General features: G+C 42.6%; 1 protein-coding gene across 3 annotated transcripts; it reads right to left on the bottom strand.

Moving 5' to 3' along the window:
- Positions 1–1,556: 1,556 nt before the first annotated feature.
- Positions 1,557–18,396, bottom strand: LOC112225612 (peroxisomal carnitine O-octanoyltransferase-like). Of its 3 annotated transcripts, none has more exons than XM_042306946.1 (16): positions 17,915–18,396; positions 10,955–11,111; positions 10,732–10,856; positions 10,384–10,565; positions 9,531–9,655; positions 7,192–7,300; positions 6,961–7,054; positions 6,684–6,809; positions 4,558–4,659; positions 4,313–4,396; positions 4,086–4,193; positions 3,767–3,897; positions 3,000–3,123; positions 2,709–2,881; positions 2,520–2,639; positions 1,557–2,200 (listed from the first exon to the last, which is right to left on the bottom strand). In XM_042306946.1, exons 2-16 carry the CDS (start codon positions 11,067–11,069, stop codon positions 2,080–2,082), a joined length of 1,839 nt encoding a protein of 612 aa, XP_042162880.1. In that variant the 5' UTR covers positions 11,070–11,111; positions 17,915–18,396; the 3' UTR covers positions 1,557–2,079. The 3 variants fall into 3 exon arrangements, with proteins under 3 accessions (XP_042162880.1, XP_042162878.1, XP_042162885.1); XM_042306944.1 differs by having other exon boundaries at positions 10,955–11,074; XM_042306951.1 differs by lacking the exon at positions 17,915–18,396 and having other exon boundaries at positions 10,732–10,851; positions 10,955–11,074.
- Between the last annotated feature and the right edge of the window lie 3,765 nt (positions 18,397–22,161).

Genomic DNA, 22,161 nt, shown 5'->3' with positions numbered 1-22,161 from the left:
TTTATTTCTTTCATCACATTCCCAGTGGGTCAGAAGTTTACATACACTCAATTAGAATTTGGTAGCATTGTCTTTAAATTGTTTAACTTGGGTCAAACGTTTTGGGTAGCCTTCCACAAGCTTCCCACAATAAGTTGGGTGAATTTTTGAAAATTCCTCCTGACAGATCTGGTGTAACTGAGTCAGGTTTGTAGGCCTCCTTGCTCTCACAGGCTTTTTCAGTTCTGCCCACACATTTTCTATAGGATTGAGGTCAGGGCTTTGTGATGGCCACTCTAATACCTTGACTTTGTTGTCCTTAAGCCCTTTTTCCAAAACTTTGGAAGTATGCGTGGCGTCATTGTCCATTTGGAAGACCCATTTGCGACAAAGCTTTAACTTTCTGACTGATGTCTTGAGATGTTGCTTCAATATATCCACATAATTGTCCTTCCTCATGATGCCATCTATTTTGTGAAGTGCACCAGTCCCTCCTGCAGCAAAGCACCCCCACAACATGATGCTGTCAACCCCGTGCTTCACAGTTGGGATGGTGTTCCTCAGCTTGCAAGCCTTCCCCTTTTTCCTCCAAACATGGTCATTATGGCCAAGCAGTTCTAGTTTTGTTTCATCAGACCAGAGGACATTTCTCCAAAAAGTACGATCTTTGTCCCCATGTGCAGTTGCAAACGGTAGTCTGGCTTTTTTAATGGTGGTTTTGGAGCAGTGGCTTCTTCCTTGCTGAGTGGCCTTTCAGGTTATGTCGATATAGGACTCATTTTCCTGTGGATATAGATACTTTTGTACCCGTTTCCTCCAGCATCTTCACAAGGTCCTTTGCTGTTGTTCTGGGATTCATTTGCACTTTTCGCACCAAAGTGCGTTCATCTCTAGGAGACAGAACACGTCTCCTTCCTGAGAAGTATGATGGCTGTGTGGTCCCATGGTGTTTATACTTGCGTACTATTGTTTGTACAGATGAACGTGGTACCTTCAGGCGTTTGGAAATTGCTCCCAAGGATGAACCAGACTTGTGGAGGTCTACAATTATTTTTCTGAGGTCTTGGCTGATTTCTTTTGATTTACCCACAATGTCAAGCAAAGAGGCAGTGAGTTTGAAGGTAGGACTTGAAATAGATCCACAGGTACACCTCCAATTGGCTCAAATGATGTCAATTAGCCTATCAGAAGCTTCTAAAGCCATGACATAATTTTCAGGAATTTTCCAAGCTGTTTAAAGGCAGTCAACTTAGTGTATGTAAACTTCTGACCCACTGGAATTGTGATACAGTGAATTATAAGTTAAATAATCTGTCTGTAAAGAATTGTTGGAAAAATGACTTGTGTCATGCACAAAGTAGATGTCCTAACCGACTTGCCAAAACTATAGTTTGTTAACAAGAAATTTGTGGAGTGGTTGAAAAACAAGATTTAATGACTCCAACCTAAGTGTATGTAAACTTCCGACTTCAACTGTATCTCTATGGTATAACTCATTCTAGTGCCAGGGGACGTTTCCTGCTCTTAGTCTTGAGTCATATTCACTAGGAACGAAACAGAAGCAAACAGGCCAAAACAAGGAGGCATTACCTGAATTTGTGGAATCATGGTAGGAAGTTCAATCAATACATTTTAAAACAGGAAATTCCCAATCTAGCTGCTGCACAAAATCACAGAGAATTACATTCATTAAAGTGCAAAATAAACACATTTGTTGAGCTGCATTTAAACAAATAATGTGTTTTTTGTAAACATTAAGAAAACAATCAAGGGCTGCATTGTAATAATAATTTGGTGGGTGCTTATACTTGTCCTATTTCACATTGGAAATGTATTTTTTGCATATCCCAACTCCCCCCGAGACAACCCCGGAGAGTAGGGTCATGGCAAAGGAGCAATTAGGGTTAAGTGGCTTGCTCAAGGGCACATCGAAAGATTTATTGGCTCGGGAATTCAAACTAGCAACCTTTCAGTAACTGACCTAATTCTAACTTCTAGGCTACCTGCCACATTGTTACAATGCCTTTGCATTGATCTGGACACTATTAAACGGTTATTATTGGCTGGCATCTAGAAACTCTGTGCACGTGTGTGTGTGTGTTAGAGCTGCGCTGTGGTAGCGAGATGTAGCATCTCATGTAGGGAGGTAACCAGGTTCTGGAACAGTGTCTCTGCATCCGTCTCTGGACTGGACTTCCACGCTGAACAGGAAGCCACGATCCTGAAACAGGACAGACACCAGAAGCTTCTATCAGGCCACCCTAGAGAAGACAGATGTACTAAAGAAAATCTACAAATTCTACTAACTACATGAGAGACCAAATAGCTGAAGTAACTGTTCAAAATCAAATCAAAGATTACTGGTCGCGTACACAGTTTAGCAGACGTTATAGCGGGTGCAGTGATATGCTTATGTTAGTAGCTCCTAACAATGCAATAAAATGTCAAACAATCCAACAATAATCAGAAAAAAAATGTATTCATTAAATGAATGGTCATTGTCCATAGTCCAGGTCTTGTGTGTGGGTGTGTTAGCCCACCTGTCCTCACTGATGCGGTAGAAAAACCCGTAGCCATGTTGCACCATGGGAGCGCCCACCCCATGAACTGTGGTGTAGCCAGCCAGACTGGTGGACAGGGTAAAGTTACCGCCCCCGCCACTGGAGAGAGAACACACACAAATTACACACACCATAAACACACACACACACACACACACACAAACACACCTCTTGCAATACAGTGGATCAGTGAAAAGGTCTGGCATAGGAAGTCCCTCCTCCTTGGCGATCAGGTAAAGGCCCAGGAGATGTCTGTCAAAACCTTTTCCGTTCTGTGCCTCAGCCATCAGTTTGTTGTGCTTGTTGAAGGCCAGCAGCAGGGCTTTCCTCTTAGCCTCAGCCTGGGAGACATACAGAAAGTCAGAGTGTAAGTATCCTGGTCGTCAGATTTACATGTATGGCATGACAATATATGAAGAACTAATCGTTTACTGGATACACACACACTCTCACACTTACGCTGGCTGCAGGGAGGAGCATGGTATGGCACCAGTTCTGTGCCTCCAGGGTACAGGGCCTCATGGTCTCAGTCCTGCCATGGTAGAACCTTCTGGTCATCGCTGTCTCATAGCAACTACCTAACCTGGGAGGGGGGATTATCATCAATCATCAGTTATGGAGAGAATATTGGAGAGGAAGGATGGATGAAGTTGATGGATAGATGGATGGGCGGATGGGTGGATGGATGAATGTTGGGTGGATGGATGGAATAATTGGATGGATAGTGGATGCAGGGCAGGCTCCAAGCATAAGAGAATATAAGCCGTTGCTTAGGGCCCCAGGCCGCCCTCAACCTCACCCCAAATTATTATTATTAGAGAGTTAGAATAGTAGAATACACCAGTTACAAGGTCGAAATGTGGTTCTACACCAGCAATTTCCCTCTTGTTATGCTCTGGCAGTCAATCAATTCACCATGTCTTCTAACATTTCTTAAATTGGTAAATTAGTCTAGCCAGCTATCTAAACTTGTAATCATGACTGAACACCGACCAGGGTGTCTAAGGGCCCTGACCTCCAGGGGGCCCCTATTGATTTTGTTAGTCACTCACTCTATCATCATTAACATGGCATAAGTCATGGCAAAATGTGTAGAATTACAAGAATTTAGCTTTAAAACTGAAAATAATGTCTCTCCACCCCATGGCCTAGCTTAGGCCCCAACGAAATCTCGCTTAGGGCCCCCAAAAGGCTAGAACCAGCCCTGGCTGGATGGATGGTATTACCTCCCATGCTGTCTGTAATAAGCCAGTTGAAGGGCCAGTTGTATGAAGGTGTCTGGGTGGAGCTTCCTCTGTTTGATGGCTGCTTTCCCAAACGAGGTGAACGCATAACACACCACCTGCAAGTCCTGAGTCTGGAGACACACACAGGTGTCTGTCAAACCAAATATCACACAGATTAGAGTTGTGTGTGTGTGTGTGGTGGGGAGAGTAAGGGCCTGTGAGGGTGTGTTTGTGATGAACACAACACCTGCGATGGTCCAATCTGACGACCAGGGAGATGCACAGAGTCATGAATGTGTGTGTGTGTGTGTATGCTCACAGTCTCAAAGTACTGTTGCTTGGCATGTGCAACGTCCCTCCTGACTCTGTCATCCACAGAGAAGACCAACTCTTCAGGAAGAGGCATAGGCCGCACCGTCTCAGAGCCCTACATAGACACACACATCAACAAATATACTGTTTGCTTACAGTGAAAGTAAGGTACTTGGAATTAAGGACAAACAAGATATAGTCACCTAAAATAAGTTCAATAGAAACGGTATTTACCTTCCACTTGCCTTCTGTAGCTTTGAGTTGCTGATCCACATAGTAACAGTGAGTTACCAGCACCATGCCTTCAAATGGGGCATGCTGCAACACACACCAGCAATTACCATATATAGGAGCACACTCACAACAAAACATCATTACACTACTGCTAACAGAGGAGTATTGTTATCTCAAATCTTATTTTTCGAACTCTCAACCCCCACCCCCCTCTCATATAACAAAAAACACACACAGTAACTCACGTCACAGTTGGATCCGAAGGTTCCGTTGGCAAAGGAGAGGGAGTTGTAGGACTTGTCTCCCCAGCGGATGGTGGGGTCTCCTGTCAGCACCTCCAGGGACACCTGGGGGCAAAGGTCAAAGATCAGATTATAGCACACTTAGAATGATATGGTTGTCTGTGGTGTATGTGTGTGTTGTAGGGGCCAACCAGGATGCAAGACGATGACCCAGAGGTCATATCCAGACATACAGTGGAGCAAAAAAGTATTTAGTCAGCCACCAATTGTGCAAGTTCTCCCACTTAAAAAGATGAGAGAGGCCTGTAATTTTCATCATAGGTACACTTCAACTATGACAGACAAAATGAGGGGAAAAAAATCCAGAAAATCACATTGTAGGATTTTTAATGAATTTATTTGCAAATTATGGTGGGAAATAAGTATTTGGTCAAGAACAAAAGTTTATCTCAATACTTTGTTATATACCCTTTGTTGGCAATGACAGAGGTCAAACGTTTTCTGTAAGTCTTCACAAGGTTTTCACACACTGTTGCTGGTATTTTGGCCCATTCCTCCATGCAGATCTCCTCTAGAGCAGTAATGTTTGGGGGCTGTTGCTGGGCAACACAGACTTTTAACTCCCTCCAAAGATTTTCTATGGGGTTGAGATCTGGAGACTGGCTAGGCCACTCCAGGACCTTGAAATGCTTCTTACGAAGCCACTCCTTCGTTGCCCGGGCAGTGTGTTTGGGATCATTGTCATGCTGAAAGACCCAGCCACGTTTCATCTTCAATGCCCTTGCTGATGGAAGGAGGTTTTCACTCAAAATCTCACGATACATGGCCCCATTCATTCTTTCCTTTACACGGATCAGTCGTCCTGGTCTCTTTGCAGAAAAACAGCCCCAAAGCATGATGTTTCCACCCCCATGCTTCACAGTAGGTATGGTGTTCTTTGGATGCAACTCAGCATTCTTTGTCCTCCAAACACGCCGAGTTGAGTTTTTACCAAAAAGTTATATTTTGGTTTCATCTGACCATATGACATTCTCCCAATCTTCTTCTGGATCATCCAAATGCTCTCTAGCAAACTTCAGACAGGCCTGGACATGTACTGGCTTAAGCAGGGGGACACGTCTGGCACTGCAGGATTTGAGTCCCTGGCGGCGTAGTGTGTTACTGATGGTAGGCTTTGTTACTTTCGTCCAAGCTCTCTGCAGGTCATTCACTAGGTCCCCCCTTGTTGTTCTAGGATTTTTGCTCACCGTTCTTGTGATCATTTTGACCCCACGGGGTGAGATCTTGCATGGAGCCCCAGATCGAAGGAGATTATCAGTGGTCTTGTATGTCTTCCATTTCCTAATAATTGCTCCCACAGTTGATTTCTTCAAACCAAGCTGCTTACCTATTGCAGATTCAGTCTTCCCAGCCTGGTGCAGGTCTACAATTTTGTTTCTGGTGTCCTTTGACAGCTCTTTGGTCTTGGCCATAGTGGAGTTTGGAGTGTGACTGTTTGAGGTTGTGGACAGGTGTCTTTTATACTGATAACAAGTTCATAAAGGTGCCATTAATACAAGTAACGAGTGGAGGACAGAGGAGCCTCTTAAAGAAGAAGTTACAGGTCTGTGAGAGCCAGAAATCTTGCTTGTTTGTAGGTGACCAAATACTTATTTTCCACCATAATTTCCAAATAAATTCATTAAAAATCCTACAATGTGATTTTCTGGATTTTTTTCTTCTCATTTTGTCTGTCATAGTTGAAGTGTACCTATGATGAAAATTACAGGCCACTCTCATCTTTTTAAGTGGGAGAACTTGCACAATTGGTGGCTGACTAAATACTTTTTTGCCCCACTGTATCTTTGCATACAATCAAAACATGTGTAACCTGCTTAAATGCTTACACACAACTTAAAAAGATCTCCCTCTCTGTACTGGACAACATCACAAAGCGGCAGAAGTCTCACTGCTATCATTGTTTGACTGAAAGTTCGCTTTTTAGCCTCTGGTGCTAATTATTATCCTTTGCATTTTACTTTGACCGCATCCTGGACTCAAGTCTGCTCTTTACCTTTACAAACTCAACTTGCTATTGCAAATTTCTGTCTATAGTGTGTGAGAGGGTGTGTGTGTGTTTGTGTACGTACTGGTGTGTAGTTCTCTGCAGTAGCGTAGGGTTTAGCATCGTCCAGTGAAACCACAAACAGACTGCTCTGGATGGTCTCTAAGATGGTCTTATTGGCTGGATCTATACCTATCAGATACTCCCTGGCCTACAGACACACAGAATTACAATTGAATAGAAAGAGAGAGAGACAGAGAAAGATGAGAGAGACAGAGAAAGTTGAAAGAGAGAGACACGAGAAAGAGACACGTTTAGTGCATGTTGATGTCCGTTCTGCACAGCCAACATCACACACACACCGTAGCCCAGCGTGTCCTCTCCTCTGAGGTGAGAGCAGCGATTCCGTCACCTGCAGGCTCCCCCTCACAACACTGCTTCACATGGGTCAGCTGCCTACACACACACACACACACACACACACACACACACACACACACACACACACACACACACACACACACAACATATAAATACATGCAAATATATGCATATGCACACGAATATACCTAAATATCCACCGGCCAGAATACCTGAGCAGCTCTGGAGGGGTAAGAATGTGTCCGTCACACACTGCATCAAACGAGAAGAAACGCCCCTTACACATCACCACCACATGGGAGGGGCATGGACCCTCGCTCTCTACAACACACAAAAAAACCATCAATACATACAGCACCAGTCAAAAGTTTGGACACACCTACTCATTCTAGGGTTTTACTTTATTTTTTAAACAATTTTCTACATTGTAGGATAATAGTGAAGACATCAAAACTATGAAATGACACATGTAGTAACCAAAAAAGTGTTAAACAAATCAAACTATATTTTATATTTAAGATTCTTCAAAGTAGCCACTCGTTGCCTTGATGACAGCGTTGCACACTCTTGGTATTCTCTCAACCAGCTTCACCTGGAATGCTTTTCCAACAGTTAACTTCTTATGGCTGCCATCCCGTTAACGGGATAATTTTCATCAACAAACGCTGAATTGCATAGCGCCACATTCAAATAATATTACTAAAAATATTTATATTCATGAAATTACAAGTGTAATATAGCAAAACACAGCTTAGCATTTTGTTAATCCACCTGTCGTGTCAGATTTGGAAAATTACAGCGAAAGCGTTTGTGTAAGTTTATCGATCACTCGACAAAACATTATGAACACCTAGCATCAAGTAGCTTGGTCACGAAAATCAGAAAAGCAATCAAATTAATCGGTTACCTTTGATGATCTTCGGATGTTTTCACTCACGAGACTCCCAGTTACACAATAAATGTTCCTTTTGTTCCATAAAGATTATTTTTATATCCAAAATACCTCCGTTTGTTTGGCGTGTTATGTTCAGATATCAACAGGAAAAAGCAGTCATAATATATCATAATATATCAACTGCAACTCTCTTTTTCAGTAGGAGAGGGAAAGGCAATGGCTGCCCAAACTCTGTTGCGCATTCAAAATGCTACTGGCACCTGGCCATACAATGACGCGATGCCATCTTTCTCGCTCATTTTTAAAAAAATAAATAAAATAAAAAATAAAATAAAAAAAAGCCTGAAACTATGTCTAAAGACTGTTGACACCTTGAGGAAGCGATAGGAAAATGAATCTGGTTGATATCCCTTTAAATGGAGCAAAGGCAGGCTATGGAACATGGAGTTTTCAAAAAAAAGCCACTTCCTGGTTTGATTTTCATCAGGGTTTCGCCTGCAATATCAGTTCTGTTATACCAGCAGACAATATTTTGACAGTTTTGGAAACTTTAGAGTGTTTTCGATCCAATACTAATAATAATATGCATATATTAGCAACTGAGACTGAGGAGCAGGCCGTTTAGTTTGGGCAACTTATTAATCCAAGCTACTCAATACTGCCCCCCAGCCATAAGAAGTTAAGGGATTCCCACATATGCTGAGCACTTTTTGGCTGCTTTCCTTCACTCTGCAGTCCAAATGATCCCAAACCATCTCAATTGGGTTAGGTCGGGTGATTGTGGAGGCCAAGTCATCTGATGCAGCGCTCCATCACTCTCCTTACTCAAATGGCACTTATTTGGGGTCATTGTCCTGATGTGTTGGGTCATTGTCCTTTTGAAAAACAAATTATAGTCAAACCAGATGGGATGGCGTATCGATGCAGAATGCTGTGGTAGCCATGCTGGTTAAGTGTGCCTTGAATTCTAAATAAATCTCTGAGTGTCACCAGCAAAGCACCCCCACACAATCACACCTCCTCCTCCATGCTTCACGGTGGGAACCCCACATGCAGAGATCATCTGTTCACCAACTCTGCATCTCACAAAGACACAGATGTTGGAACCCAAAATCTCAAATCTGGACTCATCAGACCAAAGAACAGATTTTCACCGGTTTTATGTCCATTGCTCCTGTTTCGTTGGCCCAAGCAAGTCTCTTCTTCTTATTGGTGTCCTTTAGCAATGGTTTCTTTGCAGCAATTCAACCATGAAGACCTGATTCAGACAGTCTCCTCTGAACAGTTGATGTTGAGATGTGTCTGTTACTTGAACTCTGTGAAGCACTTATTTTGGCTGCATTTTCTGAGGCTGGTAACTCTAATGAACTTATCCTCTGCAACAGAGGTAACTCTGGGTCTTCATTTCCTGTGGCGGTCCTCATGAGCCAGTTTCATCATAGCGCTTGATGGTTTTTGTGACTGCACTTGAAGAAACATTCATCGTTCTTGAAATGTTCCAGATTGACAGACCTTCATGTCTTAAAGTAATCAATACACACATCCACACACACACACACACACATAAACACACCTAAATAAATAACAGAGTACTACACACAAAAACAAACCACAAACATCATATTGCATGGCGGTGTCGTGGGGGGGGACACCTACCTGTCTTAAAGTAGTTGATGATGGTATCCTTGGTGACTCCAGGAACTTTACATGTACAGAACAGCATTCTGAACTGGTCCATATCCAACACCACATTACCAGCTTTATGAGGGTCCAGCCTCTCCCTGTCGGGGACCACACAGTCAGAGTGTGTACAGAACGTATGTGTTTAGGGACACTGTCCAACTAAATGCTTAGTTGCAGGTTCCTTCTCAACAACGGAACAACAATAAGAAATAAAATATAATAATATGAACATAAAGTAACTGGCTCAGTTGAATATAATAAATATTTGAAACAACTATAACAGGAAGAATTTATAGTTAAATGAAAACACGTGTTTGGGGGAAGGGGGGGATTGGAGGGCAAGTGTTTAAATTGTGCATTATGTCGCAATCGGAAGAGTCTGGTAGCAGTAGTGATGTGATGCGTGTGTAACCTTAATATATATATACACGGAGTGTACAAAACATTAGGAACACCTTCCTAATATTGAGTTGCATGCCCTTTTGCCCTCAGAACAGCCTCAATTCGTTGAAGCATGGACTCTACAAGGTGTCGAATGCGTTACACAGGGATGCTGGCCAATGTGGACTCCCCGTTCAAAAGGCACTTAAATATTTTATCTAAGCCCATTCAACCTCTGAATGACACACATACACACACAATCCATGTCTCAATTATCTCAAGGTTTAAAATCCTTCTTTAACCTGTCTCCTCCCCCTCATATACACTGATTGAAGTGGATTTAACAGGTGACATCAATAAGTGATTATAGCTTTCACCTGGATTCACCTGGTCAGTCTATGTCATGGAAAAACCATGTTTTGTACACTGAATGTGAGTATCTTACTTGCGAAGCAGGTCCCAGTACTGTAGAGTGTGCCACATGCTTATGCTGGTCCTCTGTAGCTGTACTCCCTCTGTAGGAGGCCAGCAGTGCTCTAGGTAGGGTGCAGGACCTCCAAAGTTCACATTCAACTGGGAGGGGTAACGCATTTCCAGATAGGCTGCATCCAACCACCACTCCTCCAACTAGGGGAAACACACACAATATAACATGAAACACTGAAGGGAGACACCATAATGACTGCAGTATTTAAAACACTCAAAGATTCCCTTTTGTAGTTGCCCAGGGTCGAGCATGGTGTGTGACCAGTTCCCACAGGTTCTAGCTGTGCAGTGTGTTGAGTGTGTGTACCCAGTTCCTGCGTGTCCTGGCTCTCTGCAGTAGTTTTTGGTGCAGGTCTTTGCCGATGCCCTCTCCAAACCTCTTCACTACGGCTGCAGTCACCTGGTACTCCTCCTCTGTAGCAAACGGCTGCACTGGAAAATACACACAGACATTTCAGTAACTAGACACATTTTCATCCAGGGTCCATGCTAACGGCGCTTCTCTGTCTCACATGCAGCTGGCATCTCACCTGCATCCAGGTACTTGGTGAGGCTCCCCTCTAGAGACGGTACAGGGAGAGGAGGCAGGCTATGCTGGTACTGGAACGTCCGCTCAGTGGGGAACTCTGACACCTGGTTGGTCATGTCACCTACAGCACCAAAACACCTGGTTAGCCATGTTGTCACCTACAATACCAAAACACCTGGTTAGCCATTTTGTCCCCTACAATACCAAAACACCTGGTTAGCCATTGACGTACTGTCCCCTACAATACCAAAACACTTGGTTAGCCATTGACGTACTGTCCCCTACAATACCAAAACACCTGGTTAGCCATTGACGTACTGTCCCCTACAATACCAAAACACCTGGTTAGCCATTGACGTACTGTCCCCTACAATACCAAAACACCTGGTTAGCCATTGACGTACTGTCCCCTACAATACCAAAACACCTGGTTAGCCATAGACCTACTGTCCCCTACAATACCAAAACACCTGGTTAGCCATTGACGTACTGTCCCCTACAATACCAAAACACCTGGTTAGCCATTGACGTACTGTCCCCTACAATACCAAAACACCTGGTTAGCCATTGACGTACTGTCCCCTACAATACCAAAACACGTGGTTAGCCATAGACTTACTGTCCCCTACAATACCAAAACACCTGGTTAGCCATTGACGTACTGTCCCCTACAATACCAAAACACCTGGTTAGCCATTGACGTACTGTCCCCTACAATACCAAAACACCTGGTTAGCCATAGACCTACTGTCCCCTACAATACCAAAACACCTGGTTAGCCATAGACCTACTGTCCCCTACAATACCAAAACACCTGGTTAGCCATAGACCTACTGTCCCCTACAATACCAAAACACCTGGTTAGCCATAGACTTACTGTCCCCTACAATACCAAAACACCTGGTTAGCCATAGACCTACTGTCCCCTACAATACCAAAACACCTGGTTAGCCATAGACCTACTGTCCCCTACAATACCAAAACACCTGGTTAGCCATAGACCTACTGTCCCCTACAATACCAAAACACCTGGTTAGCCATTGACGTACTGTCCCCTACAATACCAAAACACCTGGTTAGCCATAGACCTACTGTCCCCTACAATACCAAAACACCTGGTTAGCCATAGACCTACTGTCCCCTACAATACCAAAACACCTGGTTAGCCATAGACCTACTGTCCCCTACAATACCAAAACACCTGGTTAGCCATAGACCTACTGTCCCCTACAATACCAAAACACCTGGTTAGCCATAGACCTACTGTCCCCTACAATACCAAAACACCTGGTTAGCCATAGACCTACTGTCCCCTACAATACCAAAACACCTGGTTAGCCATTGACGTACTGTCCCCTACAATACCAAATACCAAAACACCTGGTTAGCCATAGACCTACTGTCCCCTACAATACCAAAACACCTGGTTAGCCATAGACCTACTGTCCCCTACAATACCAAAACACCTGGTTAGCCATAGACCTACTGTCCCCTACAATACCAAAACACCTGGTTAGCCATAGACCTACTGTCCCCTACAATACCAAAACACCTGGTTAGCCATAGACCTACTGTCCCCTACAATACCAAAACACCTGGTTAGCCATAGACCTACTGTCCCCTACAATACCAAAACACCTGGTTAGCCATAGACCTACTGTCCCCTACAATACCAAAACACCTGGTTAGCCATTGACGTACTGTCCCCTACAATACCAAAACACCTGGTTAGCCATAGACCTACTGTCCCCTACAATACCAAAACACCTGGTTAGCCATAGACCTACTGTCCCCTACAATACCAAAACACCTGGTTAGCCATAGACCTACTGTCCCCTACAATACCAAAACACCTGGTTAGCCATAGACCTACTGTCCCCTACAATACCAAAACACCTGGTTAGCCATTGACGTACTGTCCCCTACAATACCAAAACACCTGGTTAGCCATAGACCTACTGTCCCCTACAATACCAAAACATCTGGTTAGCCATAGACCTACTGTCCCCTACAATACCAAAACATCTGGTTAGCCATAGACCTACTGTCCCCTACAATACCAAAACATCTGGTTAGCCATAGACCTACTGTCCCCTACAATACCAAAACATCTGGTTAGCCATAGACCTACTGTCCCCTACAATACCAAAACATCTGGTTAGCCATAGACCTACTGTCCCCTACAATACCAAAACATCTGGTTAGCCATAGACCTACTGTCCCCTACAATACCAAAACACCTGGTTAGCCATAGACCTACTGTCCCCTACAATACCAAAACATCTGGTTAGCCATAGACCTACTGTCCCCTACAATACCAAAACACCTGGTTAGCCATAGACCTACTGTCCCCTACAATACCAAAACATCTGGTTAGCCATAGACCTACTGTCCCCTAGCCTGGTAGACTCTACGAATCCAAGTGTGGACTGGACAAGCCTCCACTCTTGTCTCACTTTTAGATTAAAATAAAATCGAAACAGTTTCTTTACAAGTCAGTATGTTGAATAAACTTCATTTGAACCTACTCTGCTGATCGTCCATCAGCTGGTCGAAATTAAATAATTTAAAGTATTATTAAACCGAATTCAAAACGCGGGTCTATGTGTGGTTATCACGATGTGTTTTCTCATCAACACGTGCACAAGACAGAAGGAAGTACATGCACGCGATGCATGCATTCTTTTTTTCTTTTACCCCTTTTTCTCCCCAATTTCGTGGTATCCAATTATTTTTAGTAGTTACTATCTTGTCTCATCGCTACAACTCCTGTACGGGCTCGGGAGAGACAAAGGTTGAAAGTCATGCGTCCTCTGATACACAACCCAACCAAGTCGCACTGCTTCTTAACACAGCGCGCATCCAACCCGGAAGCCAGGCGCACCAATGTGTCGGAGGAAACACCGTGCACCTGGCAACCTTGGTTAGCGCGCACTGCGCCCGGCCCGCCACAGGAGTCGCTGGTACGCGATGAGTCAAGGATATCCCTACCGGCCAAGCCCTCGCTAACCCGGACGACGCTGGGCCAATTGTGCGTCGCCCCACGGACCTCCCGGTCGCGACAGAGCCTGGGCGCGAACCCAGAGTCTCTGGTGGCCCTTAACCACTGCGCCACCCGGGAGGCCCTCGATGCATGCATTCTGCAAGTGCTGTGCTTGTTGAATGTCTTTCCCTATAAGCATGCTGAAAGTCTGTTGGCAATTTGTTTCCTGTAAAATAGCCTTGTATCTGGTCAAACAATGTAAGAAAGCCTGTCCCTTTAAGAATTCAGTGATGACATCACAGCTATCACAAACTGGCAGTGTTTAGTTAATTACCAAATGCAGCTGGCAACCTATTGCTGTGAACACAAATCTCAGTTTTGGACATTATTTTCTGTCTGACCAATGTATTCATCACTGTGTGTGAATACCAAAACTGTAATGTATATGTATATTCTCCTTCTCCCAAATCCGTTCAGCTGATGTTCTGAAAGAGCTGCAAAATCTGGACCCCTACAAATCAGCCGGGCTAGACAATCTGGACCCTTTCTTTCTAAAATTATCTGCCGAAATTGTTGCCACCCCTATTACTAGCCTGTTCAACCTCTCTTTTGTGTCGTCTGAGATTCCCAAAGATTGGAAAGCAGCTGCGGTCATCCCCCTCTTCAAAGGGGGACACACTCTTGACCCAAACTGCTACAGACCTATATCTATCCTACCATGCCTTTCTAAGGTCTTCGAAAGCCAAGTCAACAAACAGATTACCGACCATTTCGAATCTCACCATACCTTCTCTGCTATGCAATCTGGTTTCAGAGCTGGTCATGGGTGCACCTCAGCCACGCTCAAGGTCCTAAACGATATCTTAACCGCCATCGATAAGAAACATTACTGTGCAACCGTATTCATTGATCTGGCCAAGGCTTTCGACTCTGTCAATCACCACATCCTCATCGGCAGACTCGACAGCCTTGGTTTCTCAAATGATTTCCTCGCCTGGTTCACCAACTACTTCTCTGATAAGAGTTCAGTGTGTCAAATCGGAGGGTCTGCTGTCCGGACCTCTGGCAGTCTCTATGGGGGTGCCACAGGGTTCAATTCTTGGACCGACTCTCTTCTCTGTATACATCAATGAGGTCGCTCTTGCTGCTGGTGAGTCTCTGATCCACCTCTACGCAGACGACACCATTCTGTATACTTCTGGCCCTTCTTTGGACACTGTGTTAACAACCCTCCAGGCAAGCTTCAATGCCATACAACTCTCCTTCCGTGGCCTCCAATTGCTCTTAAATACAAGTAAAACTAAATGCATGCTCTTCAACCGATCGCTACCTGCACCTCCCCGCCTGTCCAACATCACTACTCTGGACGGCTCTGACTTAGAATACGTGGACAACTACAAATACTTAGGTGTCTGGTTAGACTGTAAACTCTCCTTCCAGACCCATATCAAACATCTCCAATCCAAAGTTAAATCTAGAATTGGCTTCCTATTTCGCAACAAAGCATCCTTCACTCATGCTGCCAAACATACCCTTGTAAAACTGACCATCCTACCAATCCTCGACTTTGGCGATGTCATTTACAAAATAGCCTCCAATACCCTACTCAACAAATTGGATGCAGTCTATCACAGTGCAATCCGTTTTGTCACCAAAGCCCCATATACTACCCACCATTGCGACCTGTACGCTCTCGTTGGCTGGCCCTCGCTTCATACTCGTCGCCAAACCCACTGGCTCCATGTCATCTACAAGACCCTGCTAGGTAAAGTCCCCCCTTATCTCAGTTCGCTGGTCACCATAGCATCACCCACCTGTAGCACACGCTCCAGCAGGTATATCTCTCTAGTCACCCCCAAAACCAATTCTTTCTTTGGCCACCTCTCCTTCCAGTTCTCTGCTGCCAATGACTGGAACGAACTACAAAAATCTCTGAAACTGGAAACACATCTCCCTCACTAGCTTTAAGCACCAACTGTCAGAGCAGCTCACAGATTACTGCACCTGTACATAGCCCACCTATAATTTAGCCCAAACAACTACCTCTTTCCCTACTGTATTTAATTTATTTATTTATTTTGCTCCTTTGCACCCCATTATTTTTATTTCTACTTCGCACATTCTTCCATTGCAAATCTACCATTCCAGTGTTTTACTTGCTATATTGTATTGACTTTGCCACCATGGCCTTTTTTTGCCTTTTTTTACCTCCCTTATCTCACCTCATTTGCTCACATCGTATATAGACTTGTTTATACTGTATTATTGACTGTATGTTTGTTTTACTCCATGTGTAACTCTGTGTCGTTGTATGTGTCGAACTGCTTTGCTTTATCTTGGCCAGGTCGCAATTGTAAATGAGAACTTGTTCTCAACTTGCCTACCTGGTTAAATAAAGGTGTTCTCAACTTGCCTACCTGGTTAAATAAAGGTGAAATAAAAAATGTTTTCCTGACGAAGTTGTCAATAGTTAAAGAATATTTTTGTAATTATTACAGCATTAGGTGTCTTGTTTTAATGCTCGCTATCTAACATTGTTACCTACACTTCCACCTGTCATTGTTAGCTGGTTAGCCTGATGTTGCTAGCCACTTGTATTTTTGTTTCAGTCATTGGTTTAGTATAACAGATGAGAGCTGTATATCTTGTTTGTTATTGCTAAATGAATGTAATTATCTTAGTACTGATGCCATTGTATTCATGTTTATTATTTCCAGATCACATCTTGTATGGATAAATGGACAATTAATTGGATAATACCAGGTGAGTGACATGGAACAGAACTGCAAACATTGTTAATATCCAATCAACATTAAAGAACCCTAAACTGAGGAACGGTCTCTCTCACCATTTCTCTAATAGGAGTACAATCTCCATAACACTAACCTACTTAATCAGTGTATACATTCCAGAGGCATCAACCTCTAATTCAAAAAATGTTTTCCAAAAGTTTACTACAGGTTGTTAACAGGCTGATTGGTCGGCTATTTGAGCCAGTAAAGGGGGCTTTAGTATTCTTGGGTAGCAGAATGACTTTTACTTCCCTCCAGGCTTGAGGGCACACACTTTCTAGTAGGATTACATTGAAGATATGGCAAATAGGAGTGGCAATACCGTCCACTATTTTCCTCAGTAATTTTCCATCCAAATTGTCAGAACCCGGTGGCTTGTCATTGTTGACAGACAACAATAATTTGTTCCTCTTCCACACTCACTTTGCGGAATTCAAAATTACAATGCTTGTCTTTCATTTGGTCAGTTATACTTGGATGTGTAGTGTCTGTTGTTGGCATGTCATGCCTAAGTTTGCTAATATTGCCAAAAATCATTAAAGTAGTTGGCAATATCAGTGGGTTCACCTGATTCAATGAATGATGGAGCTGAGTTTGCATTTTTATAGAACAATCTTAAAATCATTTCGTTTACAAGCATCATGAAACCAATCAAATTCATGCCTTGGTGAAATTCCAGTTTTTTGGATCTAAAGTTAACTTCCTTACTTTTTCCATATTTGGTCAGATTATAAATGTTGTTTATGATTTCTTAGAAATAAAGGTGGCTCGACCTACCCCTTTGGATCAATGTACCCCAATCTCCCCTACTACAGTACAGTCATTATCTACAAAGATAGTTGTAGAATTTGTAGCTGGGCAATTCCATTGCAGCGGGAATTACTCTGAGACTTCACTTTAAAATGTATGCCAAACAAAAACCATTGATTTCAAAGTTTAACATACTCCGATTTGGTTGTATGGTATCAGAGTAATTCCACATAAACATGTACTTGTCCAGATAGCTAGACTTGCAGGCCAGAGGCAACTTTTATTATTAGAGATCAAATTCCATATTTGCCGAGGCGGCGCAGCCTTGTACCAATCGCATTAATACGCACTTTTACAGCACAATTGATTAGATATACATTCTGGCTACATAACCATATGATCAAACATAGTTAACTAGCAAGTCAGTTCTACTTACTGCAGAAACAAGTGCACTAGCTAGCTATAAAATAGTTGGCCCCTTGCATTGTTTTCACGGCTCGAATGTAGGTCCGTTTCAGTTTTCAATCCGATCGAAGCAGCTTAATCCCACAAACACTTTAGTACTTTGCGATATTCTGCAAATTCCGATATGTGGAAAGTTGTCTTCGTTCATCCATTCAAAATAAAAATGATGTTGCGGCTATTTTCTAAACTAGACTGTAGAGGAAGGCGCTTGCGGAAGTTTGTGTTGTTGCTCCGCTCGTGGTGTATGCAGCGCTTCTCATCACCTTTCACCCAGTAAGAGGTCATGGCTAGAAGGGCTACAGCTTTTGTCAAATTAACGCCAAACGTGTTTATTTGGGCATTTTAGCTAACTCTGACCTTTTTCCTAATATTAAACTAATTATCCTAACCTGCTACGAAAAGTAAAATCTGACAAAAGCTGTATTCCATCATGTTTCCCAGTCAACCCCAGTTAACTGACTGCCAACACCCGGAAGAGAGAAGTGGTGATATTATTACATGTGACTTGGCTTTTCATTCTTCATGGATATCTATTGTGAGACTACTAAAACACACTACTCTTAAAATAGTTGTTTGTTCTTTACACGAGGCCAGATGTGCATGCATTCTTGTGCGGTTGCACTTTTAGATGGTGCATTGTCAGCATTAGATCCTGGTGCATTACCTGCCATTACAGTGTATATGAAACATCACAAACTGTGAACAGTGATGATCAAGGCACCATACAGATTACAGAAACAGCATCATTTTAAGGCTGCGTTACACATTTAATGCGCAATGGGTTGTACCATAACTGTGTATTAGTAAAAACAAAACAAAAAAAATATTTTCTTTCAAAACACACACTGCCATTCAAAAATTTGGGGTCACTTCGAAATGTACTTGTTTTTGAAAGAAAAGCATTTTTTTTGTCCATTAAAATAACATTAAATTGATCAGAAAGTGTAGAAATTGTTATTGTTGTAAATGACTATTGTAGCTGGAAACAGCAAAACATTTTAATGGGATATCTACATATTCATACAGAGGCCCATTATCAGCAACCATCACTCCTGTGTTCCAATGACACGTTGTGTTCACTAATCCAAGTTTATAATTTGAAAATATCTTCAGTTTCTTGGCAATTTCTCGCATGGAATAGCCTTCATTTCTCAGAACAAGAATAAACTGACTAGTTTCAGAATAAAGGTTTTTGTTTCTGGACATTTTGAGCCTGTAATCGAACCCACAAATACTGATGCTCCAGATACTCAATGAGTCTAAAGAAAGCCAGTTTTATTGCTTCAGGACAACAGTTTTCAGTTGTGCTAACATAATTGCAAAACGGTTTTCTAATGATCAATTAGCTTTTTAAAATTATAAACTTGGATTAGCTAACACAACGTGCCATTGGAACACAGGAGTGATGGTTGCTGATAATGGGCCTCTGTACGCCTATTAAGATATTCCATTAAATATGCCGTTTCCAGCTACAATAGTCAATTACAACATTAACAATGTCTACACTGTCTTTCTGATCAATTTTATGTTATTTTAATGGACCAAAAAAATTGCTTTTCTTTCAAAAACAAGGACATTTCTAAGTGACCCCAAACTTTTGAACGGTAGTGTATAAATAAAAACAAGTACATAAATCAATCAATCAAATTGATTTACAGTGGGGCAAAAAAGTATTTAGTCAGCCACCAATTGTGCAAGTTCTCCCACTTAAAAAGATGAGAGAGGCCTGTAATTTTCATCATAGGTACACTTCAACTATGACAGACAAAATGAGGGAAAGAAATCCAGAAAATCACATTGTAGGAGTTTTAATGAATTTATTTGCAAATTATGGTGGAAAATAAGTATTTGGTCACCTACAAACAAGCAAGATTTCTGGCTCTCACAGACCTGTAAACTTCTTCTTTAAGAGGCTCCTCTGTCCTCCACTCGTTACCTGTATTAATGGCACCTTTATGAACTTGTTATCAGTATAAAAGACACCTGTCCACAACCTCAATCAGTCACACTCCAAACTCCACTATGGCCAAGACCAAAGAGCTGTTAAAGGACACCAGAAACAAAATTGTAGACCTGCACCAGGCTGGGAAGACTGAATCTGTAATAGGTAAGCAATTTGGTTTGAAGAAATCAACTGTGGGAGCAATTATTAGGAAATGGAAGACATACAAGACCACTGACAATCTCCCTCGATCTGGGGCTCCACGCAAGATCTCACCCCGTGGGGTCAAAATGATCACAAGAACGGTGAGCAAAAATCCCAGAACCACACGGGGGGACCTAGTGAATGACCTGCAGAGAGCTGGGACCAAAGTAACAAAGTCTACCATCAGTAACACACTACGCCGCCAGGGACTCAAATCCTGCAGTGCCAGACGTGTCCCCCTGCTTAAGCCAGTACATGTCCAGGCCCGTCTGAAGTTTGCTAGAGAGCATTTGGATGATCCAGAAGAAGATTGGGAGAATGTCATATTGTCAGATGAAACCAAAATATAACTTTTTGGTAAAAACTCAACTTGGCGTGTTTGGAGGACAAAGAATGCTGAGTTGCATCCAAAGAACACCATACCTACTGTGAAGCATGGGGGTGGAAACATCATGCTTTGGGGCTGTTTTTCTGCAAAGGGACCAGGACGACTGACCCGTGTAAAGGAAAGAATGAATGGGGCCATGTATCGTGAGATTTTGAGTGAAAACCTCCTTCCATCAGCAAGGGCATTGAAGATGAAACGTGGCTGGGTCTTTCAGCATGACAATGATCCCAAACACACTGCCCGGGCAACGAAGGAGTGGCTTCGTAATAAGCATTTCAAGGTCCTGGAGTGGCCTAGCCAGTCTCCAGATCTCAACCCCATAGAAAATCTTTGGAGGGAGTTGAAAGTCCGTGTTGCCCAGCAACAGCCCAAAAACATCACTGCTCTAGAGGAGATCTGCATGGAGGAATGGGCCAAAATACCAGCAACAGTGTGTGAAAACCTTGTGAAGACTTACAGAAAACGTTTGACCTCTGTCATTGCCAACAAAGGGTATATAACAAAGTATTGAGAAAAACTTTTGTTATTGATCAAATACTTATTTTCCACCATAATTTGCAAATAAATTCATAAAAAATCCTACAATGTGATTTTCTGGATTTTTTTTCTCATTTTGTCTGTCATTGTTGAAGTGTACCTATGATGAAAATTATAGGGCTCTCTCATCTTTTTAAGTGGGAGAACTTGCACAATTGGTGGCTGACTAAATCCTTTTTTGCCCCACTGTATAAAGCCCTTCTTGCATTAGCTGATGTCACAAAGTGCTGTACAGAAACCCAGCCTAAAACCCCAAACAGCAAACAATGCAGGTGTAGAAGCACGGTGGCTAGGAAAAACTCCCTAGAAAGGCAGGAACCTAGGAAGAAACCTGGAGAGGAACCAAGCTCTGAGGGGTGGCCATTCCTCTTCTGGCTGTGCCGGGTGAAGATTATAACAGTACATGGCCAAGATGTTAAAACGTTCATAGATGACCAGCAAGATCAAATAATAACAATCACAGTGGTTGTAATGGGTGCAACAGGTCAACACCTCAGGAGTAAATATCAGTTGGCTTTTCATAGCCGATCATTCAGAGTTAGAGACAGCAGGTGCAGTAGAGATTACTTAAAAATCATACAATGTGATTTTCTGGATTTTTGTTTTAGATTCCGTCTCACACAGTTGAAGTGTACCTATGATAAAAAATTACAGACCTCTACATGGTTTGTAAGTAGGAAAACCTGCAAAATCGGCAGTGTATCAAATACTTGTTCTCCCCACTGTATTTGGCTGTATTTTTTTGTTACCTTCACAGAGTTAGCCTACTCAACCACCCGGCTCAAACAAAGAGGGATGCTATGTTAGCGAGCTGGCTTTAGCTATCCAAAACTGGAACTCTTCCAAGTTAAGGTAAGCTTTTAGTTTTATTAATTTATTGCCACCATGGCCCACCGGTGTAACTGCTAAACTGTCATGTTAATTGAAATGCCTCCAACTCATGAAGCTGGTTGAAAGAATGCCAAGAGTGTGCAAAGCTGTCATCAAGGCAAAGGGTGGCTACTTTGAAGAATCTCTAATATAAAATATATATGTTGATTTATTTAACACTTCTTTGGTTATTTCATAATTCCATATGTGTTATTTCTAAGTTTTGATGTCTTCACTACTATTCTACAATGTAGAAAATGGTCAAAATAAAGAAAAA

The sequence above is a fragment of the Oncorhynchus tshawytscha genome, linkage group LG03, assembly GCF_018296145.1.
Source record: "Oncorhynchus tshawytscha isolate Ot180627B linkage group LG03, Otsh_v2.0, whole genome shotgun sequence".
NCBI lineage: Eukaryota > Metazoa > Chordata > Actinopteri > Salmoniformes > Salmonidae > Oncorhynchus > Oncorhynchus tshawytscha.
Note: the sequence above shows the minus strand (reverse complement) of the source record. Positions and strands in the feature narration are given on the sequence as shown.

Coding starts and splice junctions, on each gene's coding strand:
- LOC112225612 (XM_042306946.1), bottom strand. CDS start 11,069: ATGACCAACCAGGTGTCAGAGTTCCCCACTGAGCGGACGTTCCAGTAC. Junction 4,660..6,683: donor CTGCAGAGAACTACACACCA/GTACGTACACAA, acceptor CTTTGCCCCCAG/GTGTCCCTGGAGGTGCTGAC. Junction 2,640..2,708: donor GATCCACTGTATTGCAAGAG/GTGTGTTTGTGT, acceptor TTCTCTCTCCAG/TGGCGGGGGCGGTAACTTTA.